The 26143-nt window shown below is 37.0% G+C and overlaps 2 protein-coding genes across 3 annotated transcripts in view; both read right to left on the reverse strand.

Moving 5' to 3' along the window:
* Positions 1-534: 534 nt before the first annotated feature.
* On the reverse strand, positions 535-8906 carry tmem123 (transmembrane protein 123). Of its 2 annotated transcripts, none has more exons than XM_088921700.1 (8): positions 8456-8906; positions 7447-7533; positions 5795-5854; positions 3932-3958; positions 3412-3435; positions 2965-3081; positions 2641-2794; positions 535-2473 (listed from the first exon to the last, which is right to left on the reverse strand). In XM_088921700.1, the coding sequence occupies exons 1-8, from the start codon at positions 8520-8522 to the stop codon at positions 2449-2451; spliced, it is 561 nt and encodes a 186-aa protein (XP_088777826.1). In that variant the 5' UTR covers positions 8523-8906; the 3' UTR covers positions 535-2448. The 2 variants fall into 2 exon arrangements, with proteins under 2 accessions (XP_088777826.1, XP_088777827.1); XM_088921701.1 differs by having other exon boundaries at positions 541-2473; positions 3412-3473; positions 3928-3958.
* A 1313-nt stretch (positions 8907-10219) lies between these two features.
* The window catches only part of maml2 (mastermind like transcriptional coactivator 2), a 64760-nt gene continuing 48836 nt past the window's right edge, over positions 10220-26143 (reverse strand). The window contains exons 3-5 of the mRNA XM_088921702.1: positions 13541-13702; positions 12696-12810; positions 10220-12453 (exon numbers count right to left, since the gene is read on the reverse strand). Of these exons, the coding sequence (XP_088777828.1) occupies positions 11525-12453; positions 12696-12810; positions 13541-13702 (1206 nt within the window). The 3' untranslated portion in view covers positions 10220-11524. The remainder of the gene's footprint in view (positions 12454-12695; positions 12811-13540; positions 13703-26143) is intronic.

Here is a 26143-nt window from a genome sequence, read left to right on the forward strand (position 1 = left end):
CTTTATTGAAATTGGGACAGGCTCTGGACTCATAACCATAAGGTTGAACTGGATGGTACTGCTGTTGTACCCCCGAGTGAGATACTTCATTGATTTCAAGGAGGTTTTTAAAGAAGGCTTGAATAAAGTATGGTATTCATTTGGGTTCACAATTATTTCCTTAGATTTCATTTGAATGCATGGAAACACTTCTCTGCTTACCTGCAGTATTTCCTAGAGAAAGACACTTAATAACATAAAGGTAATTTTTAAGGCACAATAACCCAATAAAAGTGACTGAGTGAGCACAACTAAAAGAATGAGACAAAAAGTGGAAGGAAATGTCCTGCAAATCTGTGAAAAGCTGTTGAAAAAAACACGATCAGTACGTTTTCTATCTCAGGAAACGTGCCTTGAAATAAATTGATTGAACACTAGAGAAGAGATAAACAGATTTATCATTAAGCATTAAGGAAGATTAGCATCTTTACCGGCTGCACCTGGTTTAAATCACTGACATGGAGTTGACAAAAAAAATCATACAAAGCTAACAAATCTTTTAAAACATTTTATTGGCAAAATGTTATAACATTTGATTGCAATATTTAAAGCCAGTATTTATTTATTTTCACCAATATACAGATTGTCAAACTGCTTATTCAAAAATCACACTTGTCTCAATTTTCAGTAGATCTGAATGTGCTGACAAAAAGCGTGACAAAACCGTTCAGTCCAAGATACATTAACCCCTTCCACTTCTGTTCACACTGGAAAAAACAGCAGGTTTTTATATTTATATTTGGAAAATTTTCAGTTATGTTGCACTTCCCTTTTTTCTATACAATGTTTCTTCTACATTAAAATAAGATTTCTTACCCTCACCACTGTAGAAATATAAAATACATTTCACTCTTTTGAGTAGAGAAGAACTCATCACCAGCCCTTTAATCTCAGTATGAAATGCATGCTTTGACAGACATTCTTTTTAGAGACCTAGGCCACATTTTGTATATATTAACTGTACAAAACGTCACTGTTGCACAGTACTTGTGCAAAAACAGGCTCAAATCCACTGTACATTAAAACGCACCAGGTGTTTCATGAAGCATGAAAAAGAAATCCCTTAAACGGCACAATGATGCTGTATAACTGAAACTTCTATTATGGTAATTATTGGTAAATTATTAGATCAAATTAATCCATTAAGATTCAATATAAAAAAAACAATGATATTTTTTATAAACACTTCAATATTGTTTTAACTTTTAGTTAACTAACTGCACTATCTCACTGTTCCCAAAAATAGCATTTCCAAATATAAAACTGAACAACCATTAAAGAGCCCTTCATTGAAACAAAACTGGGCATAGATATGACTGAAAATATCCACAGCAGAAGAAAGTCTAACTTACCTAATTAGGTTTATCAATGATGTAGAACACGATTTTTAATCACACTAAAGGAAGAGATGGGAAGAACTCTGGAACGGCTGGAGATGTTTATTGGGCATTGTGCTCTTGTTAAATATCACACTAACAGACTTGATTGAAACGAGTCTGCATTTGGTTTACAAATCCAAATGCTGCATTTTCTGATAACCTGTGTCACAAACAGCAGATTATATTCACACTCAAAGGAGATCTAGAAAACTCATTAGATACCCAAGTGAGTAAAACTTATACATGTAACAGAAATGCAATTTTACCTTATTAAACTACCATACAATGACAGGCTAAGAGCCATATACAGTATATATAGTATTTTGTATAGTAAATGGAATGTATTATTGTATAGAATTTTTAATATCATTTTCGTCATAAACCTTTCAGCAAACAGTAGATCTCTAATATAGAGTTTATACCTCATAAAACATATAAGATTGTTTTACTGTAATGCTGGCATTTGAGGAGTTATTGAATCATCCACTTTCTCAGATTTAAAATAGACCAGGACTCCCACTACAAAACTGTAATAGCACTTTAGGCAGGATTTCAAAATGTTGCTAATTAATTGAATGTGGTGAAAAACCAAAAGTATAAGTCGTGACAGAAATGATGTTTAAAATTGTTGTGGAGCTGAACACCACAGTAATCATGAAAGGAGAAGGGAGGACCTAGCATGAAAAACTACTTAAATGAAATACTGTAGGGTTAATATACAAAATATTTTTGGTGTGAAAAAAAGCAAAACTCAACTCTGCCCCATTGAAAAGCTATTGCTATGTTACAATGAAATCACAAGTTACAAAAAAGCACATTTGGACATTGCAGTACCAGTGCATTTTTGGAACAAATACACCGGATTTCAAGTATATACACATTTAAACAACAGTGCATAAACACTAAAAGACTCATTTCACTCATTCTAATCAAAAATAGACTTTCTGTAACTGCATAAAAGGACCGTCCTTCTTCAAAGCCTGGTGTAAGGTGCTCAAAAAGATCTTCGGCGTTTTCTCCTTTCTGAGTCTTAAATTATGGCATCGTGCTCTTCGCTGAAAATCATATTTTAAGAAACATCAGTGGCCATTCACAAAATTTAAAAAATGCATGCATTCCTTAAATTGAGCAACGCTAAATGAAAAGAAAATTATTGTGCAAAATTAGGTTCTGCATGCAAAAGGTAATTCTCATTAGTGTAATTAAAACAAGTGATACTTACATGGTGCGGTACTGTACCTCTCCCCTGTAGCAGGAGAACTTGTAGCCCAAAAACAGAATAAGTGTCATGCCCAGGGCTAACGCCATGCCTCCTACAAAACTCCCAGCATCAAACCTGGAACCTTCATGAGTGACAGCTGTGGTTTTGGGTACAGCTAGAAAGAAGAATAAAAAAAATCTGATATAAATTTCCTTTGAAACAAGAGGCTTGCAGAAAGAAAATGTACCATGGAAAAAGTAAAGGTTATTTCCATGCTGAACAGTAGTAAGAAAAACCACAACATTTCAGGTGTGAGCTCACTTGAAAATGTTAAAAAAGGCTTACCTGCAGAGGTGTTAAGAGGACTGCTGGTAGTCATAGTTGTGGTAGTGGTAGAGGTACTTGTCGTATTTCCTACTGCACTAGAAATATTGGTCAGAGCTGTCTGTACAGATGTCGTAGCTGTTTAAGAAAACAGATAAACAAAAAAAAGTCATTTCTACAAGATCTTTTGCAAATCAGAAACTCTGTTACAATTTCAAAAGTTAAACTATTACAGGCCAGTTTCAAATTACACCTATATACTGTCAAAAGCTGCAGTAATGTTAATTTAAGAACAATGCTTAAAAAATAACATTCCAGAAGAACTTGCTGGAAAAATAATTAAGACATGCCCGACTACAATTCATAAACATTCCAAAGAAAATGTAAAAACATATTAAATGGCTTCAGGGGGATTAGATTTCTGTCTAGGAAAATATAGCTAATGAAATTCTGAAAGATAATACTTACTCTGCGTCACTGTGCTGTTAGGAGCTGCAAGACAAAAAAAAACCCCACTGATTTCCGTTTCCCTTACAGACATCAAAAAGAAGCTGAAAATGTTTACTGTTATATATAGAACATACAGCTTGCAAATAAGAGAATGCCATTTAGCCTATCTAGCTTAGCTGGTTGCTAGTAGCAAATGGATTGATCTCATCCTGCCGTGTCTTGAAAGAAGTAATGCTGCTGCTGAAGGATTCAGTTCTTGTAACCTGTCAGAATAGCACATTCCTCTGAGCCCAGAAATAAAACTGATTGCTTTTCTTTAGATTCACTGCAATTAAACTTTATTAACTAGAATCACTAATAACATTACCCCCAACTGGAGCATTCATCCCTTATCCATAAGGTTCCCTACGAAGTGGTAACTCCTCTAAATTCTGCATCATCACTGACAAGTACTAGAGTTCCCATATCATACAAACACCTGCACTAAAAGTCCCCCACCTTCCAATTTTTTTCCAAACATGTTTTCTCAACTACTCACCTAGTAAATTCAAAGCTGCTCCTTCATCTGAAAAAAAAAAGTCATTTTAATGATGTTACTTAAAAAAAGCAGAGTTTGGGAAGTTGCATACTGTAAAGAGTAATGCACTTTAGGAAGAAAGAGATATATAAAAATTAAATTAAATATGTATTTAAATACATATGTTACAAACATATTACATATGTTTCTATTATTGCAATAGTGGGTCTTCCTGTAGTTTACACTAGATTTTAACAGACTTTATGATTTCGACTGGTTGTCCTGGCCCACAAAAACACTTTACAGAAAAGTTAGGGTGAAGTGCACTTTCTTCAGAAAAAGAAAACTACATTAGAGAAAAATGAGCTTTATGTATAGAGAATAAAGGTGTGGAGGTAAAGAAAACGCTAAAAGTTAAAACAATGAGAGGACAGGACTGAGGTATTCAATGACATTGAAGGTTTACACTTGGAACCAACTCCTGCAACCTGAATGATGAGATAAAAACAGGTCAGACTGTAATAGAATACATAATGGTACACTTTCTTTTTGTGTCCGTCAGCGGGTTTCGGCTTGTACAAATTAATTTTCTCTGACTTTCAGCGCTTTTTCATTTCCAGTGAATATTGTTTTAAAATCTTTTCCCCAAAGACAATGGATGAGAGCCTTAGAAACACCTTTGTTCTTGGAAAAAGCAACCTGTCTACTTTATTCCTATTTAAAAAAAAGGGATTCAGCAGGTGCTTTGTTATCTAAACACAAATATGCAGAAAACCCTTACAACCATAACACACTGCACAAAGGAAGAACAAATGGCTACAAAAGTTATTTTTTTCTCCCTGATCAAAATATTCATTATTGAACACTGAAAAAAGTCTTTAATTAAAAAAATGCATAAACTGAGGTTAGAGACACAGAATGAGATTTTGGAGATTGTGTAAAAATGAAAGCTTCAATGCAGAAATGAAAAACCAAGATGGTTTTTTTGCTGTAACTCAGATATGAACATTTCTGAAGCTAGAGTACAAAAAAACAATCCAAAAAGGGAAACCACAGAGAATTTGAGCATACAAATTACTAATTTATCTTATTTATAGAGCTGGTTTGCAGGAGCAGTGTGGATAAAATGCTTTTGCTAACGGGTACAGCAACAGGGTTCCAATCCACAGCCCTAACTTCTCCACTCTTAAAATCTGAAAATAAACTATACTAAATAACATACAATATAATATATACACATAATGTATACAACCGCAATTTCACAAGTACACTATTTTAGTTTTTTTATGTGACAAATTTTGTGAACGCTAGTAACTTAAAAATTTGTGCAAAACAAAAGCACTGCTGGAAAAAACACAAAAATGTCATAGTTTGTAACTGAGAGTGTAACTTGTTGAACAACCTTTTTCCAATATTGCCTACACAGTGTCCCTATGTAGCACATCCATAACTTTATCTACCTAATATATGTATTGAGTGAGAATGTCACTACACAGCTTGTCATCAAAGAGTTTTCAGACTGTGAAAAACACCTACAAATATATCTTTGCAAATAAAAAGCAAAAGCTTCCTCCTGAGATAAAGATGTTGACAGGATGTGGATTTCCTGACATTTCAATATATGGCAGCAGGAAAAAAAAGTATAGTTACAAGCCTCAAAAAGGAAAAAAAAAAAGTTTCTTGATTCTTGATAAAAACCAATAATGCTGCTTTCTAAAGTAAGAGCTGACTGAGTCGATGTAATGACACGTGCCGAGCAAACCTTTCAAGGCATCTTTAAACAGCTTCTGCATACATGCCTGAAAATGTATTTGTATTAAAAAGATGATAAAAGGACACCTGATAAAGCAGAGAAGAACAGAGAATTCTCTCTCAATTACTTGCCTTCAGCTGTACACTTCTGATTTTTCCCACCAGGCGTGGTGTAATTCTTACAGGATGGACCTATAAACACAAGGCATTCATCCTTTAACAACTACAAAGATCTAAGACGCAGAGTTAAAAGGAGCACTAACACACATGGCATATTTTTTACCTAGATCTAATCTCAATTCCCTTCCCTAAACTTTTTCAAATCTAGACTCAAAACCTTCTCCTTTAGAAGGGCTTTTACTTATCTAGTTCTGTTGTTTACCTCTCTGCTCCTACTGTATTCAGTACCCCTCATCTACCGTCTCCTCTCATTGTGTATTTTCATTGTGCACATCTTGGGTATTTTTATTGCTGTTATCATTCCATGAAGTGCTTTGAGAAGCCACCTTTAAAGGTGCTATATAAAATAGTTTATTATTATATTTTTCTTATTTACTTGTACATCACCTGCGCACCTTAAGAAACGATGGAATATTAACTATACGCTTTTTTCAGAAATAACAAAGGATGGTGTCTTTCAGCACTATCTCTGGTACCTTTCAGAAATCAATCAAGTCCAAGGATCTCGAGCAATTATTTAGACTCCAATCAAAAGAGACGTGTTTTTGGATCCTGTGTTGATCCAACATTTGTTTTTGAATAAAAATTAAGTCAACATAAAGAGTTTTTATTGATTGGAACTGTGTTTACAGATACACTTATGACTCAACTGAGACCTCTGATGAACATGTATGGCAAAAACCTCTCATGTAAAACAAAAATACCTCTGTAGATTATATAAGAAACATTTTAAAGCTTTTAATTGTTTAAAATTAAAGCTTTTGTGATACAGATATGCAATGGTAGAGCTAACAAACTGGAACCATTTGTCAGCATAGTCCAAAAGACCCCAAATCATGTGAAAAGCTGGTTTAATGATTTTTAATGATGACATTTATCAAGCAAAAGCCCCAGAGCACCATGTACCTATGAAAGGCACAAACTGACTGGAGAAATAGAAAACATGAAAAAAAGGTATAGAAATCCATCCAAATACACATTACATTTCCCAGTGGTTTCACAGGACCTAATTATCACTGATCATGAACCACTTAACATTAAATTAGGGGAGCTAGCCTGAGACTTTTGCTAATCTGGTTCTGTGAAACAGCTTGATTGTGTTAATTAAGTAATTCTGAGAATATCAGACTGTTTCTGAACTGGGCAATGTGCACATCCCACCTCACACCCCCAATTTATGATTGCCTCTAAAACCAGATAAAGTAAGCTTACAACTTTTATTGAGCTGTTTGAATTCCTGCAGGAGTGGTGGCAATGACTATGTATGGGTTGATGTCTTTTATGTAATGTTATATACATTGCTAAATATTTATAGCAATGTTTATTAGAATTGTCCATATATTTTGTAAGTTTCTATGCATGTAAGAAACAGCTGGATGCAAAAAAGAATTCAGAGAAATCAGAAATTAAGTATTATTGGATCATATAATGAAACCAGATGGCTAAATGCTTAGAGCATATTTATAAATATGCACAAGATTTTTATTTCCTGAAGCATTCAAGTTCCTTCTTAGACGGAATAAAGGCACAATAAAGTCACCTTAAGTCAGCAGTTATGTCCAAATGAGCCTGAGATGATAGGTTGTAGTCAGAATAATACTTACTTGACTCATTTAAATAAATCAGCCAGGTACAACTGGTTTGATTCAAGCATGACTGGCAGTCAGTCAATGAGGAGCACTGATCTGATGCTGGAAAGAAGAAACGGATTAGATTTAATTCGAGACAATAAACAACATATGATCTGCTAAAGCAAGCACAAGACAAATAGTAACTGCCACTTTAACACATCACACAATACAAAGCTTACTTAAGATCTTTTATACCAGGCATTTCCAATTAGAAAATAAAATGTTACACAATATTGTTCAATCTGGAATGGACATCTGGCCATGTCTGACCAAATACTGAACAGGATCACTGCATGGATTTGCACAGAGAAAACAATGAAATTCTGAACTAGCCTAGAACAGGTTCCAGTGTTTATGATTCCCGTGGCTGCAGTGCTGTATAAACCACTGGCTTCGAGAGAAAGAATAAATCAGTTACATGGAGCAGACTATGATATTATAAAGGCACGGTTTCGTCCCCATTTCATGTGACAACCTGGGCGTTTAGTTCAAAACAGGTTCAACCAGAACCACACTACAGTTGCACTGAAAAAAAAAACACAACGAAGCACTATTAATACGCTAGATAAATACCTTACTTTTTTTCCAAGTGGTAAAAGATCTGTGTTATAACAACGTGTTACAATTCGGTGGTAACAGTACACGCTTTTAGATTTTAAGCATCTCCATTCTCTATGTCGTGGGCCTAAATTATTAGCTTCCTTTTAAAAAAAAATTTTGGCAGGCCGCGATATTTTCCTACAAACACAACGAAGACATTTAGTAAAACCCTCCGTGCATTTAACTTGTTGATTTCTGACATAAAATGCTGCTGCCAAACGGTAGCAAGCAAACAAACCAAGACAAAATATTTTCATGCTTGTCAACTTGCTCATAAACATATGTTGCCCTTATTTACATAATTCGTTCATTCGGACTGTGATAGGCTATGCTAAACCTTTTTTTTTTTCATCGCCAACATTACTAGATGTAACCTACTCACCGCATGACACGAAAAAACAAATCGCCAACTGTCCTGCCACGAAGACACAGAACACAGTGATTTTCATCTTTATTATTCAGATATGTCCAAAATAGACCGAGAGTGCCCAAAGCTTCATAAATGTGCAGCTGCAGTGTTTTTTTTTTAATAAACTGCCAGTTATCTTCTCAAAAGGCTTTTGTCAAGCAATTAAAAAAGTCCTGGAAATAACTAGGTCAGATTATGAAGTGCTGAAATTCCCAAAGGAAAGACGAGAGTTTTAAAATTCCCACGAGGCACTAGGCTTCAATACGGATTTCACTTTTCTAAGCTCGGCTTTTGGACTAATGCTCTCTCAGTCAGTAACACCAGAGGAGGAAACGCGAAAAAGAGGCAGGGCTACGTCGTAAAAAAAAAAATCCCAAAAAAATTACGCCAGGTTTTAAAGCTATGCCACAGTCTGCTGTGGGTCAGGTGTGTATTTAAAGTACTGAAAGTGTTACAATGGATTTTAAACTAATAATCGCCCCCACCCCAGATTCACTAGTGTTATCGAAGGACTGTCGTTGTCGTTCATGCATTAAGATTGGAAATTATCTTTGTTTTAACTGAATCTTAAATTTTAACTGACTGATCTCAATGTTAAAATATTAAAAGTCTTCACCTGTTATTTTCAGGGCAATGGTGATTAATCACATCTCTTACATTCGATCTACAGGCGAAAGTAGTTTAGTGAAAAAAATTCTGACAGCATTCTGTATTTCAGCAAACACCACAGGCGTGCTGTGCTAATGTTGCCATACAGTGTTAATAAGAGGGAAGTGGTTTTGTTTGGGTTTTGCTTAACCTGCGATGCATTGTAAAAGCAAAGCCATACATGGGGAATGCCTTCATGACGCAAACAAAAACAATGTGACACAAAAATTATTGGATGAAGTTCTTTCATAACAGTGTAATGCAGCAGGACTTAACCAATGAGGTCAGGTGGCTTGCAGTGAGCAAGATGCGATACTGAAATGCAAAAGCCAATTCACTAGGGACAACATCAAAGAATTCAGTGCTTTTTGAAGTTTGTAATACTTGGCGAAGACAGGTTTGGCCTAACCCGCATGGTTAATGAGTATTATCCTGGCCGTAGGACAAGGAGGCTCGAACCCCATTCCAAAGGGGTATCTGCAAGGTGGAGAAAGAATGCTCGACACAACTGGTCTCAAGTGTTTGGGTTCAATGTATACATAGCTAATTTCCATTAGTATGGTGATTAGGTAGAGCTGTGTTAGATGGACGTGTTATTGTCGTTATTGCTTACAACTTCCATTGAGCAAAAGCACATTTTTAGAAAAAACATGATGAAATGAAGGTGGATATAAATAGGAACAACAGAAACTACCTGAGGTTATCAAATGGAACTGGTTCTCCCATTTTGTAAAGGAAAAAGTAAAGGTTTATTCCATGCTGAAAAGAGAAGAAAGGAAACACACCGTTTTCGCTGCAGAGCCTTCGTCAGGTGTGTGACAGACTCCACAGCTGAAACAATGTGTTTTTTTTCTTCTCTTTCCAGCATTGAATAAACCTTTACCTGTGCCTTTGCAGACTACACATGCTGACGCAGCTCCCTACTTGAACTTTCTCCCATTTTGTTCCTAATTCAGACGTCGCATCAAATGCTTGTTCCCAAAGACGAAAGACAAAAGTACATATATAGTCTTACTAAGGGTATGCACAGCATGGACAGCATATCAGATGAATTATAGAGCTTTTTCTTTGTTTTAAGACAGCAGACACTTGAATGTCTAATCTGTTTATTGTTGGTACTGGGAAGCTAACATGGCTGCACCAAATATACACCACATTCAACACTCAACAATATGAACAAAACATTTTTTAGAAAGAAACAAGTTTTCAGTACAAAATATAACATTTACTAAATTTTAATTCACAGAAGTATAAATATAATCTTCTGAAGCATATGATTTGTTTATCAAAACATACTTTACATTTCTTTACAAAGCGCAGTACAATCTGTACATTTCATAGTTGACACGCAAGTGCAGAGATTTAAAATCTGTCAGAGCACTAGCCTGTTTTATTGACATATACAGCAAACCAGATACAGAGAGGTTTATTTTGTGGGGGGAAAAAGCAAAACAAAACTTGGTCCCAGGCAAAACAAAACCTCATTATAAGATTTCCAAAAAGATGAATAAATATTGCAAGTCTGGATAGAAATGTAAGTTTATACAGCACAGTTTTTGTCATAAAGTATACGTAGACAAGCAGTCCCATGCGTTTTATGGAAACATGAAGATTTAAAATGATCATGACTTGTTTGATTTGTCCAGTAATGCCAGAGTTTAAAAATAAGAAAAGGACAAACCGCTTATTTGAAGAGAAAGAACAACTTGTGAAACAAGAAGACTTGTTAAAGAGAAAATAGGCATAAACCACATGTTTCAGCATTAAAGCTCCCCCTCAGTGACTTTATACATATCAGAGATCTTGAGTAGTGTTGTCAAGTATATTAAAATAGAAGTACAAAAGAGTAATAAAATAGAGAGAACTAAGGAAAAACTGTGGAACAAAATACACATAATTGTCACGTACAGCTAATTGATCACAAGTGCTGAAACAAATAAAATTGTCTCAAAGCAATCTGTCATAAATAATGTGGCCTTCAGCATCACCACTAAATTATATCTAACAGCTCAAGGTGTAAACTCAGATAGTTTGCAAGGCTAAACAAGTTAAATGATGTAATCTTGTCTTATTCTAGTTGTCAACACAAGGTTGTTTGATATTTCTGAAAGTATAAAACACATTTTTCATCATTGGTAGAAAACAAAGGCCACTATTGTTCAATAATTGTGAAATGAATATTCATAAATTAAGCACAATATCTATGAAACCCAAATTAATAACATCCCTTTTAGGGAATAAAACTGGAAAATGTACACATTTAAACAATTAAGCATATACAGTTTGTACTGCCTATTGGAAATTGGCTCTTTAATCTGCAGCTATGAGACATGTAAATGTAGCATTCAGACATGTAGCTATAAGACATGTATGTGTCTACAGCCACCTGCCATTTTAAGAATGACTGCCGAGAATTTCATCCAGGTTGATATCTTCCATCCAGTCATCATTTCCAGAGCCAGATTTCAGCAGCGAGTCTATGAAATCTGAGTCAGTGTTTATCCCTGGAACTGTGTTGTCTCCTTCCTGCAGAAAATCAAAGGTCAGGTCACCACTGTGGCTGCTGCTTTGATAAGGGCGGGGATTATGACCAGAGGCGGTGAAATTGCCTGCACTTGCTGTCTGCACAGGTGAGAGCTGATTCATGTTTGTCATGGTCGACAAAGTGGGCATTCTTGGCTGGCCAGGCCTCTGAGTGGGTCCGGTAGCTGTCCCAGCTGCCTGCCCATTAACAGCTTGGTTCATTGGGTTGAGAGGGCGCATGGAGATGTCTGGAGCTACTTGGTTTGGTGGTGCTACAGACCTGTGTGGAAAGTGACGGTTGCCCACTTCCTGATGGGAATGTAGTGTATTCAGGAATCTCCTGACTCCGAGGGGATGAGGAGGAGCTGCAGTCTGTTTAGAGCCTTGTGCCCAACTAGGTGCCACCATAGTGGAATTCGTCATCATACCAGCCAGTCTGTGTCCAGGCATGCCTGAAGTCTCCTGGTTTCCTGCTGGCCTCATGTGCTGTGCATTTGTCACAGAGCTAGGCCCAAAATTAGTCCCCATGCTGGCAGGTCCTTGAAATCTGGGGTTATTCTGGTTCATTGCCATTGGATTTTGGCTGTCACGTTGCTGGAGGTGGTTTGCACCATTCTGTGTGTTATAACCCCCTTGTTGAGGGTCCATTCCAGGCCCATATATCCTTTCATTGGAAGTGGGTGCCATCTTGCTCCCCTGGCCAGACGGAAGATGGCAGGAGTTGGCTTGCAGACCACTCTGATTGGAAGCATTGTTTGTCAATGTCTGGGTCGAGGACATCCCTAAAGAAAGCCCACCACCTGGAGATAAATGACAAATTAACATTTTTTAACGTGAAAGCTTATTAAACGCTGGTCAGATCAAGTCTCAAGACAGGATTACCCTGCAATAACTATGTACTATAAAAAACTTTGTTCTACCATATAGTATGTATTTGTGAATATATGATTAAAAATGAACATTTCAGAGCATCTTCTGCTATTTTTAAGAACACTACATGCACACTACACGAAAAGTTAAATGTGAATATTTTTCACTTTACCTGTGTACTGATTTGTTGGCGGCTGTGCTCCAACCATATTTCTTCTTGACTCTTTGTAATCAGGAGGCGGCCTGGTTAAACGGCGGTTTAACTGATCCTGTGGACTCATTTTGTCCTAAAATTAATTGAAAACGCAAAAAGGAATTTGTTACGGTGTTTTGCACATTAACAAAATTTTGTTCTACTAAATACTACTGCTCAAAAGCAATTCTGGTGTTTGTCATGAAGCAAAACACTGAAAAGCAATTATTGTCATTTGTGAACTTCTTTCCCTGAACGTTTTTTTATTTCTTTAAGTGTCACTAGGGTTTTGCTAGCTGAAACCTCTGAACAACAAGTCAATAATATTAAAATGAAATGAAACACCTACTTTAACCTGTCACATAACAGGCATGAGCTTTAGGTTCAAGATTCATTAAATCATAAAGTTATATTTTTCCACGTGTCTTATTTCTAGGACTGAAGAAATTAGAGTAGGGAGCTGCGTCAGCATGCGTAGGCTGCAAAGAGGCAAGTAAAGGTTTATTCCATGCTGAAAAGAGAAGAAAAGAAACACAATGTTTCGGCTGTGGAGCCTTCACACCTGAAGAAACATTGTGTTTCGTTTCTTCTCTTTTAAGCATGGAATAAATCTTTACTTCCTTCTTAATTCTAGGATGCCTATTTTTATTAAACACAAGAAAGAATGGCCCCTATAAAGAAGTGATAGAATTATTCATGGACTGTTTGATTTATTGATTGTGACTAACCAATGCATTTATCTGTGTATTGAGACTATCTATTGACTGATGTGCAAGGAACATGGCTCCTACACTATAGTAGATCAGAGTGTTGTGTATACTCACTCCCTCATTGAGAATTTGCTGTTGTAAAACCATCTGTCTTTGCATGGCTTGGTTCTTTCCCATGGTCTTCTGCTGATTGGTCAAAGATGGCGGCTGCGGAGGCTGAGTGGTGCTGTTTGCAAAGCTGCTGCTCACAGGTAGCCGGGTCCCGGGAGGTAGAACCTGAAAAATATTATTCATGGAAAGCTGTATTGATGCATCTTTTTGGAACCTCGATAAGATTATAAACCATCAGGATATGGATTACACACTAGTTTCCACCAATCGCCCATGTCTTCCACATCAAAGCCTTGGCTTTGGTTGTGTCACCAACATGTAACATAAGATAGAGAATACTTTTTTCTCCGAAGGCATAAAATCTGCAATAAATTAAATTTGGTCCATTCAACTTACATCAGTCTAAAATAATGTGGTCGCAAATCAGCCTTTTCAATGCTGTTCCGAATTTTAAGATGGTCATTTACATAAGTAAAGAAACCATACTTTCCTTGACGGTTTCTTTTTTTTCCCAATAAGATGGATGGAACATTTTAGGGCTAAGATACCTCTCTTCATACATAACGTGTTGCCTGAGCCAAACTCCTGTTCCACAAAATAAGACTCACATGGTCTGCACTACATTAGGATTACAAACAGAAGAAAAAAATCCTTGAACTAAGATCAACTTTGTTAAAAATATGACATATCGAAGCAGAAAATTATTTAATTTAGAATTAGTATGCCTTTTTTTTATTGAGACGCTTAATGCAAGTTTATGCACTTCTGGTTTTTAGGGCTAGTGTCATTTTCTTTGTTTTTGTGGCCAGAAAACCAATAATTTGAAAGATTAACAGGAATCTGTTTCTGCTTTTATTCTAGCGTAAATCGTCATTATGAAAAAAACAAACTTAGTGAAAGGAATGGTAAAAAAGGTAATGAATGTCTTACTAACTACAGTATCTCTGATTAGCTGTCATGTGAGAATTCATTCTAGTGCTTCATAAGATTTTGAAGAAAATACATGCATAGTACAACAGGTAGCATAAAGTATACTTTTGCTTCGATAAAAAGCAAATGACGATCTTTTCCATTTGAAGATGCCGGTGCTTTGTAATTTCCAGAGCTTTACACTAGAGGGCAGCATTAGCATTTACTATAGTGCATTTTTTGCACCTGGCAAGACAGTCATGGTACAAGACTTTGAACTGTGGTGGAAAGAATTCTGGTTAAATTATTTCAGAAGCTGTGTTGTATGGACCGTTTACAGCAAGAACCATGGATACCCTTTTTTTAACTAGTGCTGATTCACAGCCCCTTTTGGAAATTTTTCAACATCATCTAATAAGTCATAATGGCAGCAGGACAAATAGTCTTTCTGACCCCACGGATAATTACAAGCTTTCTCTAACTAACCAAAGAAGACCTCTGCAAAGATTTCCTCTAGTAGGCTTCCTCCACCAAAACTGAACACAGAAGTGAATTTGAATATCTGGGTAAAAGAGCTTAGATTGATTTTAGAGTGGTTCATAAAAGCAATTCAGGTCGGCCTGTCCCTCTTGCCCTTCATCACAGATTTCAGTCTCGACTCATTTTATGTGCTGTTTAGGCTGCTAACTGACAGGCCTCAATGCTGTTATGGTGGTCCAAGACAGAAGGCATCCAAGCCTGGAATCAAACCCAGGACCCCAAAACTGTGAGGGAGCTGTGCTATCAGCCATGCCAGTTTGAACATTAAGGACCCTGATTAGCCACAGTCGTAGACTGTCTTACATAAATTAGCATTAGGTAATCCAAAATTAGTGTCAATCAGGCTATGTGAAAGTCTCAAGACTTTGACAATCACACTGAAATATCAGAAATTAATTGGTATTCATTACTCTGTATGATATTTGCATCTCATTCTACCTAGTTGTTCTGCATTTTATCATACCTGTCTTTTAAGAGCTTTACAGTATATAATGTTGTTTTCATGTATCTAACAGTCTGAATATTATGTATATACTGTAAATGTGATGTGATGTTAAAAAGTTAAAAAGATGTTTTTTATACCACTAACTGTAGTCGAATTACAAGGTGAATTGATTTTTAATTGACTACCCCAAATACCAGTTTATCAGTAATCAATTAAAAATCAGCATGGTGTACTAAATTAAAAATCTGGTTGGTAGTTTCCTCAGATATTCAAAAATTAAAACAAAAACGTTATTGTTATTTCATTATTAAAATTTCTCATTAAATGAGCTTAATTCATTCATTGAAATCTGCTCATAAAGTGAAAACTCATTCAAGTTGAGTGAAATTTTGATTTAGAGTCAGATTTTAGGGGACACATCTTATCAGAGTTTAGCTATAATTATTTCTCATATCACTTCATAGGACACAGGCACTGCAAGCTGAAGGGGGTAAATTAATTAATTTAAAGATCAGCATAATAGAATGCACAAAGAACCTAAATAAACATGTCTTCTTAAACACTCATTTCTTATTTTGAAGATTATTATATACAAACCAAAGCCTAAAAAACGTCTGAACAATCCTTTAGTATTCAGAGACAATAACATCAACTATTGTCTCACTGAAGGTGTAAAAAGGAGGAAATGCAAAGCATGAACAATTAGGAGGCAGGGTTTTTGTGACTGCATTCTTAACATTAAGGGGAAAAAGAGGTAAATGCTTTTAAGCTCCTGTAAGTCCCTGGACTTAATGTAGCTATTTGATTTTCAAAAGAGATGGTCTTAAACTTGCTTAGTGCGTCAATATTTTTTTCCACCAAGATCCATGACACTGGGCTATGAGCCAGGCTCTCCTTGGGCCAGAGCAATCTCGTAGCAACAGGCCCAGCAACCAAGCCTCGTTACCAGTCTCGTCCGACAATCCCGCCTTTAAGGAGAACAAAGGTTGGCGTGATTAATCATTAAGTTTTTCAGATTCTCTGTTCCTGCACGTGTTCCATCTGTAGGCTCACAAAAGCCAAGATCACAATCGTGCCTGCTTTTTTAACTGACTGCTTGAGCATCTGCAGAAAAGGACGCTTGAAAAAGACTTTCCAATGAATTCATAGCCAGCTTTTCGGTACGAGCCAGGGATTCTAAGGAAAAAAGTAGTTGGGAAAAACTAGGCGAGTGAACGGCCATCCGTAAAGTGCCCTGGAAAAAGTGATAACCCATCACTTACAATCCCTATTGGCCTCTTTCCTTTGGCTTCTAGCTGTCAGCGTGTCCTCAGTCTATGGATACTATTCACAGCTTTTTTTTCACCCAAGTTATACACTTTCCTCAAAGGGAACAAAAAACATTTCACTTTTAACTTTTGTACGGCAGCTGAGTTTATAAAGAAAGATAATAGAGCTTTGCTGTGCTGTGAACATCGGCTAAACCTGTCTCTACTTTGATATTTTCCAAATGATTTGACATTTGGAAAATAAATATCATCATCATCAACAGCAACAAAAAAACAAACAGCTTTTATTCTGGTCTAGAGGTACCATTTAAAACATAATTTCCAATACTGAACAGAAAGCTTTGAGCATTCCTTCCCTCGGGTGATGGAACAAGTACCTTTCTCTAAGAGAACAGGGTCACAGTAGCAGCAGGCTGTGGCTTGGAAAAGGAGGTGGCAGTTCCAGTATTCGATAGCTGCTTTAGAAAACCCACCCTGAACTGGGCAGCTGATTAAACAAGCAGCAAGGCTATAAGGAAACAAAACAGTGTAATGATGGAGGCTCTTTATATCCAAGTCCAACCACAGTACCAGTAGCCCTGTGTAAAGCCGAAGGTACCAATAAATCTAATGGCTTTAGATTTACCATTAGTCTATGATTTTTTAAGCAGTGGTCCTTATTCTTACAGCATAAAGGGTCAATGTTTTACAGTGCCATAATTATCATATTCTGTATTCCTATTTTTCTAGATCCAGTAACCATGGAAACAGATCTGCTCTTTCAAACCTCAAAAGCAAGCCGTCCCTGAATATAGGCCTGTATTCTTGACTAGGCTACGCCAGGGGGCTTGTGTGCCTGAGAGATATGCCAAGACTCCATTCCCGCCCAGCTACCTGATGCATTATGGGATCCCAATTGCTGCCCACAGCCTGGCCACCGCAGCAGAAGGACAAAAAGCAAGAGTAAGCCTAGAGCTTTTCGCGGAGTTCTTACTGCCTTGTACCTTGTCTTAATCATTGCAATTGCCCAGTCTACCTGTGGAATATCTCTGCATGCCACTAAATGTACCTGTCTGGATTTATACAGTCAATGTCCAATAAAACCATTCTCTTCCTGCTAGGGATAGCCACTATACCAGTAGCCAATAATGAAAAAGGAAAAGTAGCTAATTTAGCTTTTTGGGGATTTTCATCCTCCCAGATTGTGGAGGCGAATGACCATTTGCCTGAAATCTTTGGAGAGCTCTTTGACTTTAATCATGATGAGGCATGGTCATGTCTCTTATATGTTACTCTTTTTATACCCAAGGGAAACAGGAAGCATTAAGAGGCTTCTATATAGTTGCACTGCACTTCCACAGAGCAAGTAGATAGGTTTCTTTTTTATTTTACTTAAAGGAATATTTAGGGCGAATGATTTCACAGACGTGAGTTCTGGAATTCAATAAATTCTGTATAATAAAGAACTTTCCACCGTGAAAGTAATATTATGATTGATTACATTTTTAGAATTGTTTGAAGCGAGACACATTATTCTATCTGTAACTCTATTTTATGACATTCTGTGGTCTTAGTTCAGCTGGAGTATGAATACATCTAGAGGGCACTGTATTTTAATGCTGACGGATTCTAGACCCAAAGGTTTTAGTTCATTTTCTAAAATTTTGTCTGCAATGCTATAGTCCTTGTCTATTCTGGAATACCAGTCTTGCCCAGTAGTTAGATATACTGTACATGCTGACATGATGCAACAGGCCATGAAAAAAGCTGACAACTTGAGAAAAAGAAGAGGGGAAAGGTAGTGGGAAATGTAGACAGAAAATGGAAATGCTTCTAAATGTCAGGTTGCATTAAGTATTTCCAGATAGTTTCACTTAACGTTTTGTTCAACCTATCATGCATCATAAATAAAACTGTTGTCCTGCAAATATGAGATGTCTTAAAATGTTAACCATGTATATGGCCATGACTTACCGTAACTGAAGAGTCTGAATTATCAACAATCAACCTTTGCACACAACCTTTGCAGTTTATCTACACAGATTAAATAAACATATAATTATATATACTGTATTATATAATGTAACAAATCTAAATGAACTGTTCATAAAACCTTTCCATTGCACTGTATTTTATACCCTGGTTCTCCAGCAGGAGTCTCACTTTTCAAATCTTTGTCTTTCTTTTTGATGCATATTTGATTAGTGTTTGGTATTGCACAACATAAAAATGGAAAGCATTACCTCCTAATAATTTGCTCTGAATTGAAGCTTCATAATAAACTATTTATAAACAGAGAGCATGAAATTGATAAACCTAAGGAAAAAGCTCACTATTATATTTATTGGCGCTCAAAGCTTACTGAGTCTTATCTTTTAGTCTGAAAACCACCATAGTTTTACTGTATTTGAGTAGCTTACCAAGCCTGCTGCTTATCAGAGTAAGTCAAGAAAGTCACTGTTAGCTTAGTCTCTGATACACTTCCAGATCCACTTTTCTCCAATGGTTGTCGGTTCTAAGCAGAGCCTAATGATGAGCTCCAGGGAGAATGCTATGATGGTACAGTCTCAGGCACCTACTGTATCATAATGGCTCTTCAGAAAGCACTTCTGTGGTACTTCCTCTTTCAAATCTCTCAACGTTTACTTTCCATCAGTAAGAATACCACAAAGCTTTGACCGAATATATCACACAGTACAGGACTTCACTTTTGTACCATACACACTGAGATTGACCCATTGCTAGATTTAACACCTGGTGACTCAAAACCAATAAACCAAAAGCAAAAGTATAAATCCTGGAGAACAATAATAGTACTGAGAAGTTATAAAACACAAAATGTCCTGCCTATCAAAATATAGCAAACAGAATTAAAATTGACCTATATCACCTACCTTGTACATATAACCTAAATCAGATAACAAAATGTATAATATAAATGTTTATGTGTATTTAGATGCACTCTACTGTAAGGTATTGTCGTGTGCATAATGTTATATGTACAGAGAATAGAACTCTTTCTTCTGAAGCTAAATCAGCTTTTATGTTGAATCTGTCACTGTAATTTACAGTTTACTATGACCTACTAGGGATTAGTCTTCGACTACAACAAAACAAAATGAACTACATCATATTGTACCACGCAGACCACACTAGATGTTAAGAACATATTGTAGGGGCTTATCCTTATCCTACAGTTAAGTACTTAAAAATATTACAAAATGGCCTTGGTATTTGTTATTGTTCTTCAAAAATGAGAAGACCAATACTGCAACAAGCAATAGCAAAAAGGCTAATCAATTATGGCACGCTTATGGAACATCTTCCTCCAGCGCAGTTAACAGAGAGATCCCCTTGTTTTCTGGATAAGAAAGAAAGGTGAATTAAACAGTATCTGCCTCTTGGCTTCTCCCCAGAGAACACAGTAAAACCTCCTTGATCTTTTCATGGGCTGCAGATGTTGGTTCCACCACCCCCTCACCCCTCCCATATTTGGGTCTCAGCAGCTTCCAGTCTAATACAAACTTTTTTTTTCATCACTTCTGCTGAGAAGAAAAGGATAGACCTGTTCTGGAAAAATAACATGATGCCAACAGGGAATACATTTCAAAAGGCTTCCATTCTGCTCCCTCGGAAAAAAAAAAAACTTGTGGAAGCAACACAGGACTGTGGGAACAGCATGAACATTAAACCCTCTAAGCTGTTAATAATGTTTAAATACAACCCTCTGACTTTTCATGGATGAGTTTTTGAGGCTTATTCGGTCCAGCAGTCAGGGCCAGATACTAGGACCACCTCACTGATTTCATAGTTACCTTTTGTCTATTCTCCTGCCTTGTGTTGTATTTATCATCAATTAAATTATATGCCTATTAAATTAAAGAGGCTGATAACCTAAGTCATACAGAAGAAAAAACTCTTAACTAAGTCCATGTAAAATTGAGTTTTTTAATCAAAATTTTCTGCTGTTTAGATAGGAGAGCTACTGGATACTGTTTCCCCTTCTAAGGTGTTTTTCTTGTCTGAATGGGTAAAACCACAAAGTGTGAAGCTCAAAACATTTCAGAAGACAGGACTGCACAAGCTAAGATGAGGCATGATGATAGCTGCCCTCATGCTTCATGCTTGAGCCTCACAGCTCGCTCAAGATCCTTCTTCTGGTCTCCCACAACTAATCTATATTGGCAAACTGGGTGACCATTTTGCAACATCACAATGGTCTCGTTAAAAAAAAAATTGCCAGCACCTCTTTGAAAGCAGGGTTTTTGGAAGTGAAAGGCTAGGAAGTTAGTCATCAGATTCGATCGCTTTGAAGTTTTACACCTCCCTGGACCTGGAGTGAAAGCGACCTTTTGATTTTAATCAGAGACATGAAAAGGAAACAAAATTATATACCAATGCCTGTAGACTGTTTCAGAGCATCAGACAGAACGAAAGGGAAATTAATGCAGGCTTAAGAAAAGGACAAAAAGTTTGCCTGTCAGAAGGTAACATCACTGAGCTAAGTCTCTTGTTGGTCAGAGAGTCCTCTGTACCACTCAATGCCCTGGGAAGCATTTGTCACTAAGGAGTTAATGCACAGCATATCCAAGAAAACACACAGCACGTAAACAACATCAATCACTGTGTTGACACAAAATATTTCCCAGCACAGAATGGATTAGACAGCAGCTCACTCAATTATTAAGAGCTATTACTTTGGAAACAGATGCCTTACAGAAGATTTCTCTTTTCCCTCAACCTCCAAACCTCTCCACCCTCCCATTTCAAAAATGAACCAATAAAATCACAACTCTCTCATGGAAGGAATTCCGAGGTCCAACAGCTTGCTGAAAGAGAAAGAAGGGAGGTATGTCTCAACTCCCCTCTAGGATGGCATGGAAAATGTATTACACAGAATTGGAAGAATGGGCAGGGAGAGTGTTTTGCAGTGCAGAGAAAGAAGTCAGTCTGGTTCCTGCTGTAACATATCCACTGCCTAATTTCCTTAGACAGCATAATCTAAAACTCATCCATCCATTATCAGAAAGCTGGCTATTCCTAGTCAGGTCATGGCAACCTGGAAGCACAGAGCACAAGGCAGGTTTCCAGACTGAATATGATGCCAGTCATTTACAACTTGCCTTCGCACAAGTGCAATTAAAAGACACCAGTTAAACTAAACACCAGGTCACCAGGAAAGTGGAGCATCTATCAAAACCCCATGCAAACTCGAAACATGGGTGGGAAAGGAGTCGAGTTTGTTTAGTAACTGCAGAGTAAAAAGAATTCAGAAACATCAAACTTGATAAAGTTTAATCCCAAATACAGATTCTTAGGAATCAGAAAGTCAAACGGTTACTGAATAAGCATTTCTACATGTACTGTGCTGTAGAGTTCAAACCATTATAGACAATCATCCATTCAAACACAAATGGCTTCTATATTCAATTACAGATACTCCATACCATTGATGTGAAGATACCACAACTTTAAAACAACTGTAATGATTAGAACCCAGCCTTGTAATAGAAAACAATGAATAACTACTGTTGTCATTCCATAGATGCATTTATAAGGTGCACCCTAGTGTAACTGAATAAAATGCAATTTTAAATAGTCTAAAAATAACCTCAAACAGGGTCACAGAGTCTCAACAGAACTGTCACTAAGTGCTAGTTTTGGATTTATCAGTTGTGCAAATACTTCACCCTTTTGCCAGCTGAGCTGCAACTATGAAGTCTTCCAACAATGACAAAAAACAACGGATGTGTTACATTACAAAAGGAATTAGGCAAAGGTTTAAATATAAAGGACTGTTGGATACTGCAGCTTTAAAACACTGTCTTTAATTAACTAGGGGACTGTGAGAATCCCTTAACATTAAGAGAGCTATTTTGAGGAAAAGCCAAATTTTCTTCAGCTTGCATTAGTAATGCTCCATGCCATTCCCTTTTTCATGAAACCCAGAATGAACTGGGCTATGCTACACAACTGAATTTAAATCTCTATCTACAGTAGGTACTCCTTTCTTGGTCATTCTGGCTAGGCATTAAGCTATTTTCCATCCTTCTCTTTTGCCTTTGCTTGCTTGTTTTAAATGAATACCACATGTGCTCCCCACTCTATAAAGAAGTAGTGTAAGTTAGTCTCCCATCCACTCACATTCAAACAGCCTGACAGTGAGCCTGGCCCTTCCTCCGACTCTCACACTGCACTTCCTGCAGACTGGAGTCAGGATGCAGTCCCAAGGGAAGGCCTAGGCATCTGAACTTGGCAGGATATCCCATTCCCAGGAAACAAGCGCTCTGTTCACAGCGCTATTAAACAACATGGCAAAATTCTCATCCATCTCAATGATTTCCTTAACCCACCGACACTCAGAGCACAGAGGAGTAAGAGTAAAAGGGGGGGAGGGGTAAAACGTCTCACAGAGATCAATTTTCCGTACAGTACCCCAAGCTGCAAGTTCAGTGCATTACCACAGCTCCTTGCCCCCACCCCTATCCGCCTTCTGTATTTAGAAAAGGTCTGTTTGCAAAAAAGGGGAACTCGTGATACTCTTTTCTTCCACTTTGAGGGATCTCAGTGAACGTCCTACTGAGATTAAATATATCCCATGTCAATTCTAATCTTTCTTGTGTTTCCCTCAGTTTTCTTGAAAATTACCTTCCGATTACAGCTAAAACCTAATGCAATGCTGTGGGTTTTCAGCATTGAAACTAACGTCTTTAGGTTCTGTGATTGAAAAATGAATTGCCACACAAAAACATGTACTTTCCATTCAGCAATGTAACCACTGGGAAAGTTAGATAAACGGACTCCACTGCTATGAAGTCTTTCGTTTTCCTTTGAACAAACTTCATTTTTCAATATGGTAAGGCTGACAAATCACTGCTGGCATTTAACCAGTGCAATCAAAAGTTGGATAATCTTCAAATGTGCATTTAAAAGACTTATATAACCCAATCAATCTAATATTAAACACCTGTAGTTGCTTGATTTTTGGATCCCCAAAAAGTTAAAACTGATTGAGTTGTTTTCCAAAAAATTGCACAATTTCCTTTTATTAAATCCCACCATGTACTGTAGATGGGTACTCTGTTGTTGTTAATAGCTTTCTTTATTGAACATGAGAGGCAAGTCATTATATTTTAAAATAATTGAAAATATTCATCTGCAGGGTGCATTTGTTGAGTAAATAACAAATGTTTCATAACATCATTTCAGTATGTTGGGTAGTAAAGGTACTTCATCTTATATTTATAGGTTTAAAGTCATAAATCTGTCCTTTGAACCAAAAATACATGTGTAGAATTAAGGAATTAAGAAATGGATGAGTTCTTACCATTCATTGTTTGAAGTTACTCTGGAGACAGAAATGCCATCAGTAAGAATCAGTTCTCTATCTGAAGATATTGAGCTAAAGAATGTAATCAATATTTTCTTTGATTGTTTTGGTGAAATCAATTAACACTTTTAGCCAGTATTGACAGATAACCTAGGGCGTATTCCAGGGGCTTATCAGTTGCAAATATACAATTTCCTTAAGGCTTCTTAAATTGAACCCAGGCTTAACTTATTTCATGATCTTCCCTCTTCAACCTCAATTTTTTAACAACATTGCAATACTGTTAACCCTTGTTTTCTTCCGTTGAGAAAAAAATATTTTGAAATTGGATACAGACATCAATTTCCTGAATTTCTGGAGCTCATGCTATGAAAATATTGCAGTAACGGTACAGGAAAAAGAACCTACTGAGTCTGCAAGGTGAGAGGGAAAGTTGTATTTCACGGTTTCTAGCCTTGTCAAACTAAAGGACCAAAACTTTATTTTTCTATATTATTACAGTTCAGTACCTGATCCATGATTCAACAATACAAAGGGAAAAGTGTAATAAACATGAGAAAAGTCATCCAGTAATATCCTCAATAAATATATATAACTGGCTATTATTCTGTCACAAGCGCTGCTTTGTGAGGGAGACATACTGATCATTTTATTGCACAGAAAAACTATTTTAAAGCTGTATTAAATTCCATCAGCAACACAGGCCACCTAAGAACATTATTATAGCAATTCCTCATTAATAGCATACATGCACAGTACTTTAGAACACTGATTTTTTTTTTTGCAACTTATCTGCCAGCGAACTTTGTGGGAGGGAGTTCAGATCTCCTAACGGTTCTGCTAGCATTCCAGTGGGGATCGTGACACCATTTTGGGTCCTTTCTTTCCAAGGCATTACTAATTCAGTGGACTGTGGGAAGAGACTAAAACAGTGTTTGCTGCTTCACAAAAGCAGACTAGCATTCCATTCCACACTGGAAGTACAGTTAAGAGTTAACCCCCTCATCCCCTTTGGCTTGGCGACAAATACACCTACACACAATTGTCTGTTTCTGCACAGGCTCTGCAGTCATGACTGAGAAAATGGCGTATGTCCTTTATTATTTTGCAGGCAGCTGTACAGTAAGTCAATACACTTAAAGAAGAAGGCTTATAATGATTTCAAGACTAGGCAACACTGACTCACTTTTCATTCACACTACACCCGTTACTGCCTTACAACATGACTATAATTGACCTTTAGAAGCTTCTGCTGATGCATATGTAAGTAATATTGAGCCGCCTGATGGACCAGAACTATAGATTTCCAGGGATTTAGTCCCATGCTTTCCAGGTATTTAGCTCGTATAATCACAGTACCCCTGTTCGTTCCATCTCCCATTCCCAAGGGAAGGAAAACAAGCTGCCAAAGAGTTTTGTTTCGATTGTTTTCGAAACCTTCAACGGTCTCCAAGCAAACACCAAAAACATGTTTCCTTGAGAAATGGGTACACTCTAACATATCATCAGTCTTTGCTAATCAGCACTTCACTTCAATAGTGAGCTGTTGTTGGTGAAAGAAGGTTGATGGGCCTGCAACTAATTGCTTGTGGATGTCTGCGTGACGTTTGGTATCATAAAACAAATGTCTGCACTTTAGGAAGAGTCACTTTATTCATCTGGTAGATCTCTCGCTGTTTTAAAAGGATCATCTTGTGTGGCTTACATTACAATTTGTTACAAAGACCAACACTGATATTACTTCTTAAGAGAAAAAAAAATCAAAGGGGGGGAAGATGTTCTATATCTTTCCAATCATAACAAATCAGTAGTTCAGCCTCCTGTAACAAGCTAAGGAGATTACTGTCATTTTCCACAACTTGTCCCTGGTGGCTAACAACCTCCAATTAGCAAATCCTGCTGTGCGAGCCTACGCTCTGATGAAAAGTGACTGTGACAAGCAGAGAATTTAGAAGTGCTGCATGTTAATCTACCAAGGCTTGGCAATGCTTGTCATCTTCAAATTTGCTTTCAGGGATATGCATATTCAAGAACCTCACCATCAGCACAACAACGGCTACAACAGAAAAGCTACCGCAGCAATGCTCCTTCAAGTCAAACATTGTTGCCTATCTGCCCAAGGCACGCTGGAGCTA

This window comes from Atractosteus spatula, chromosome 7 (genome assembly GCF_055471065.1).
Source record: "Atractosteus spatula isolate fAtrSpa1 chromosome 7, fAtrSpa1.hap1, whole genome shotgun sequence".
Lineage (NCBI taxonomy): Eukaryota > Metazoa > Chordata > Actinopteri > Semionotiformes > Lepisosteidae > Atractosteus > Atractosteus spatula.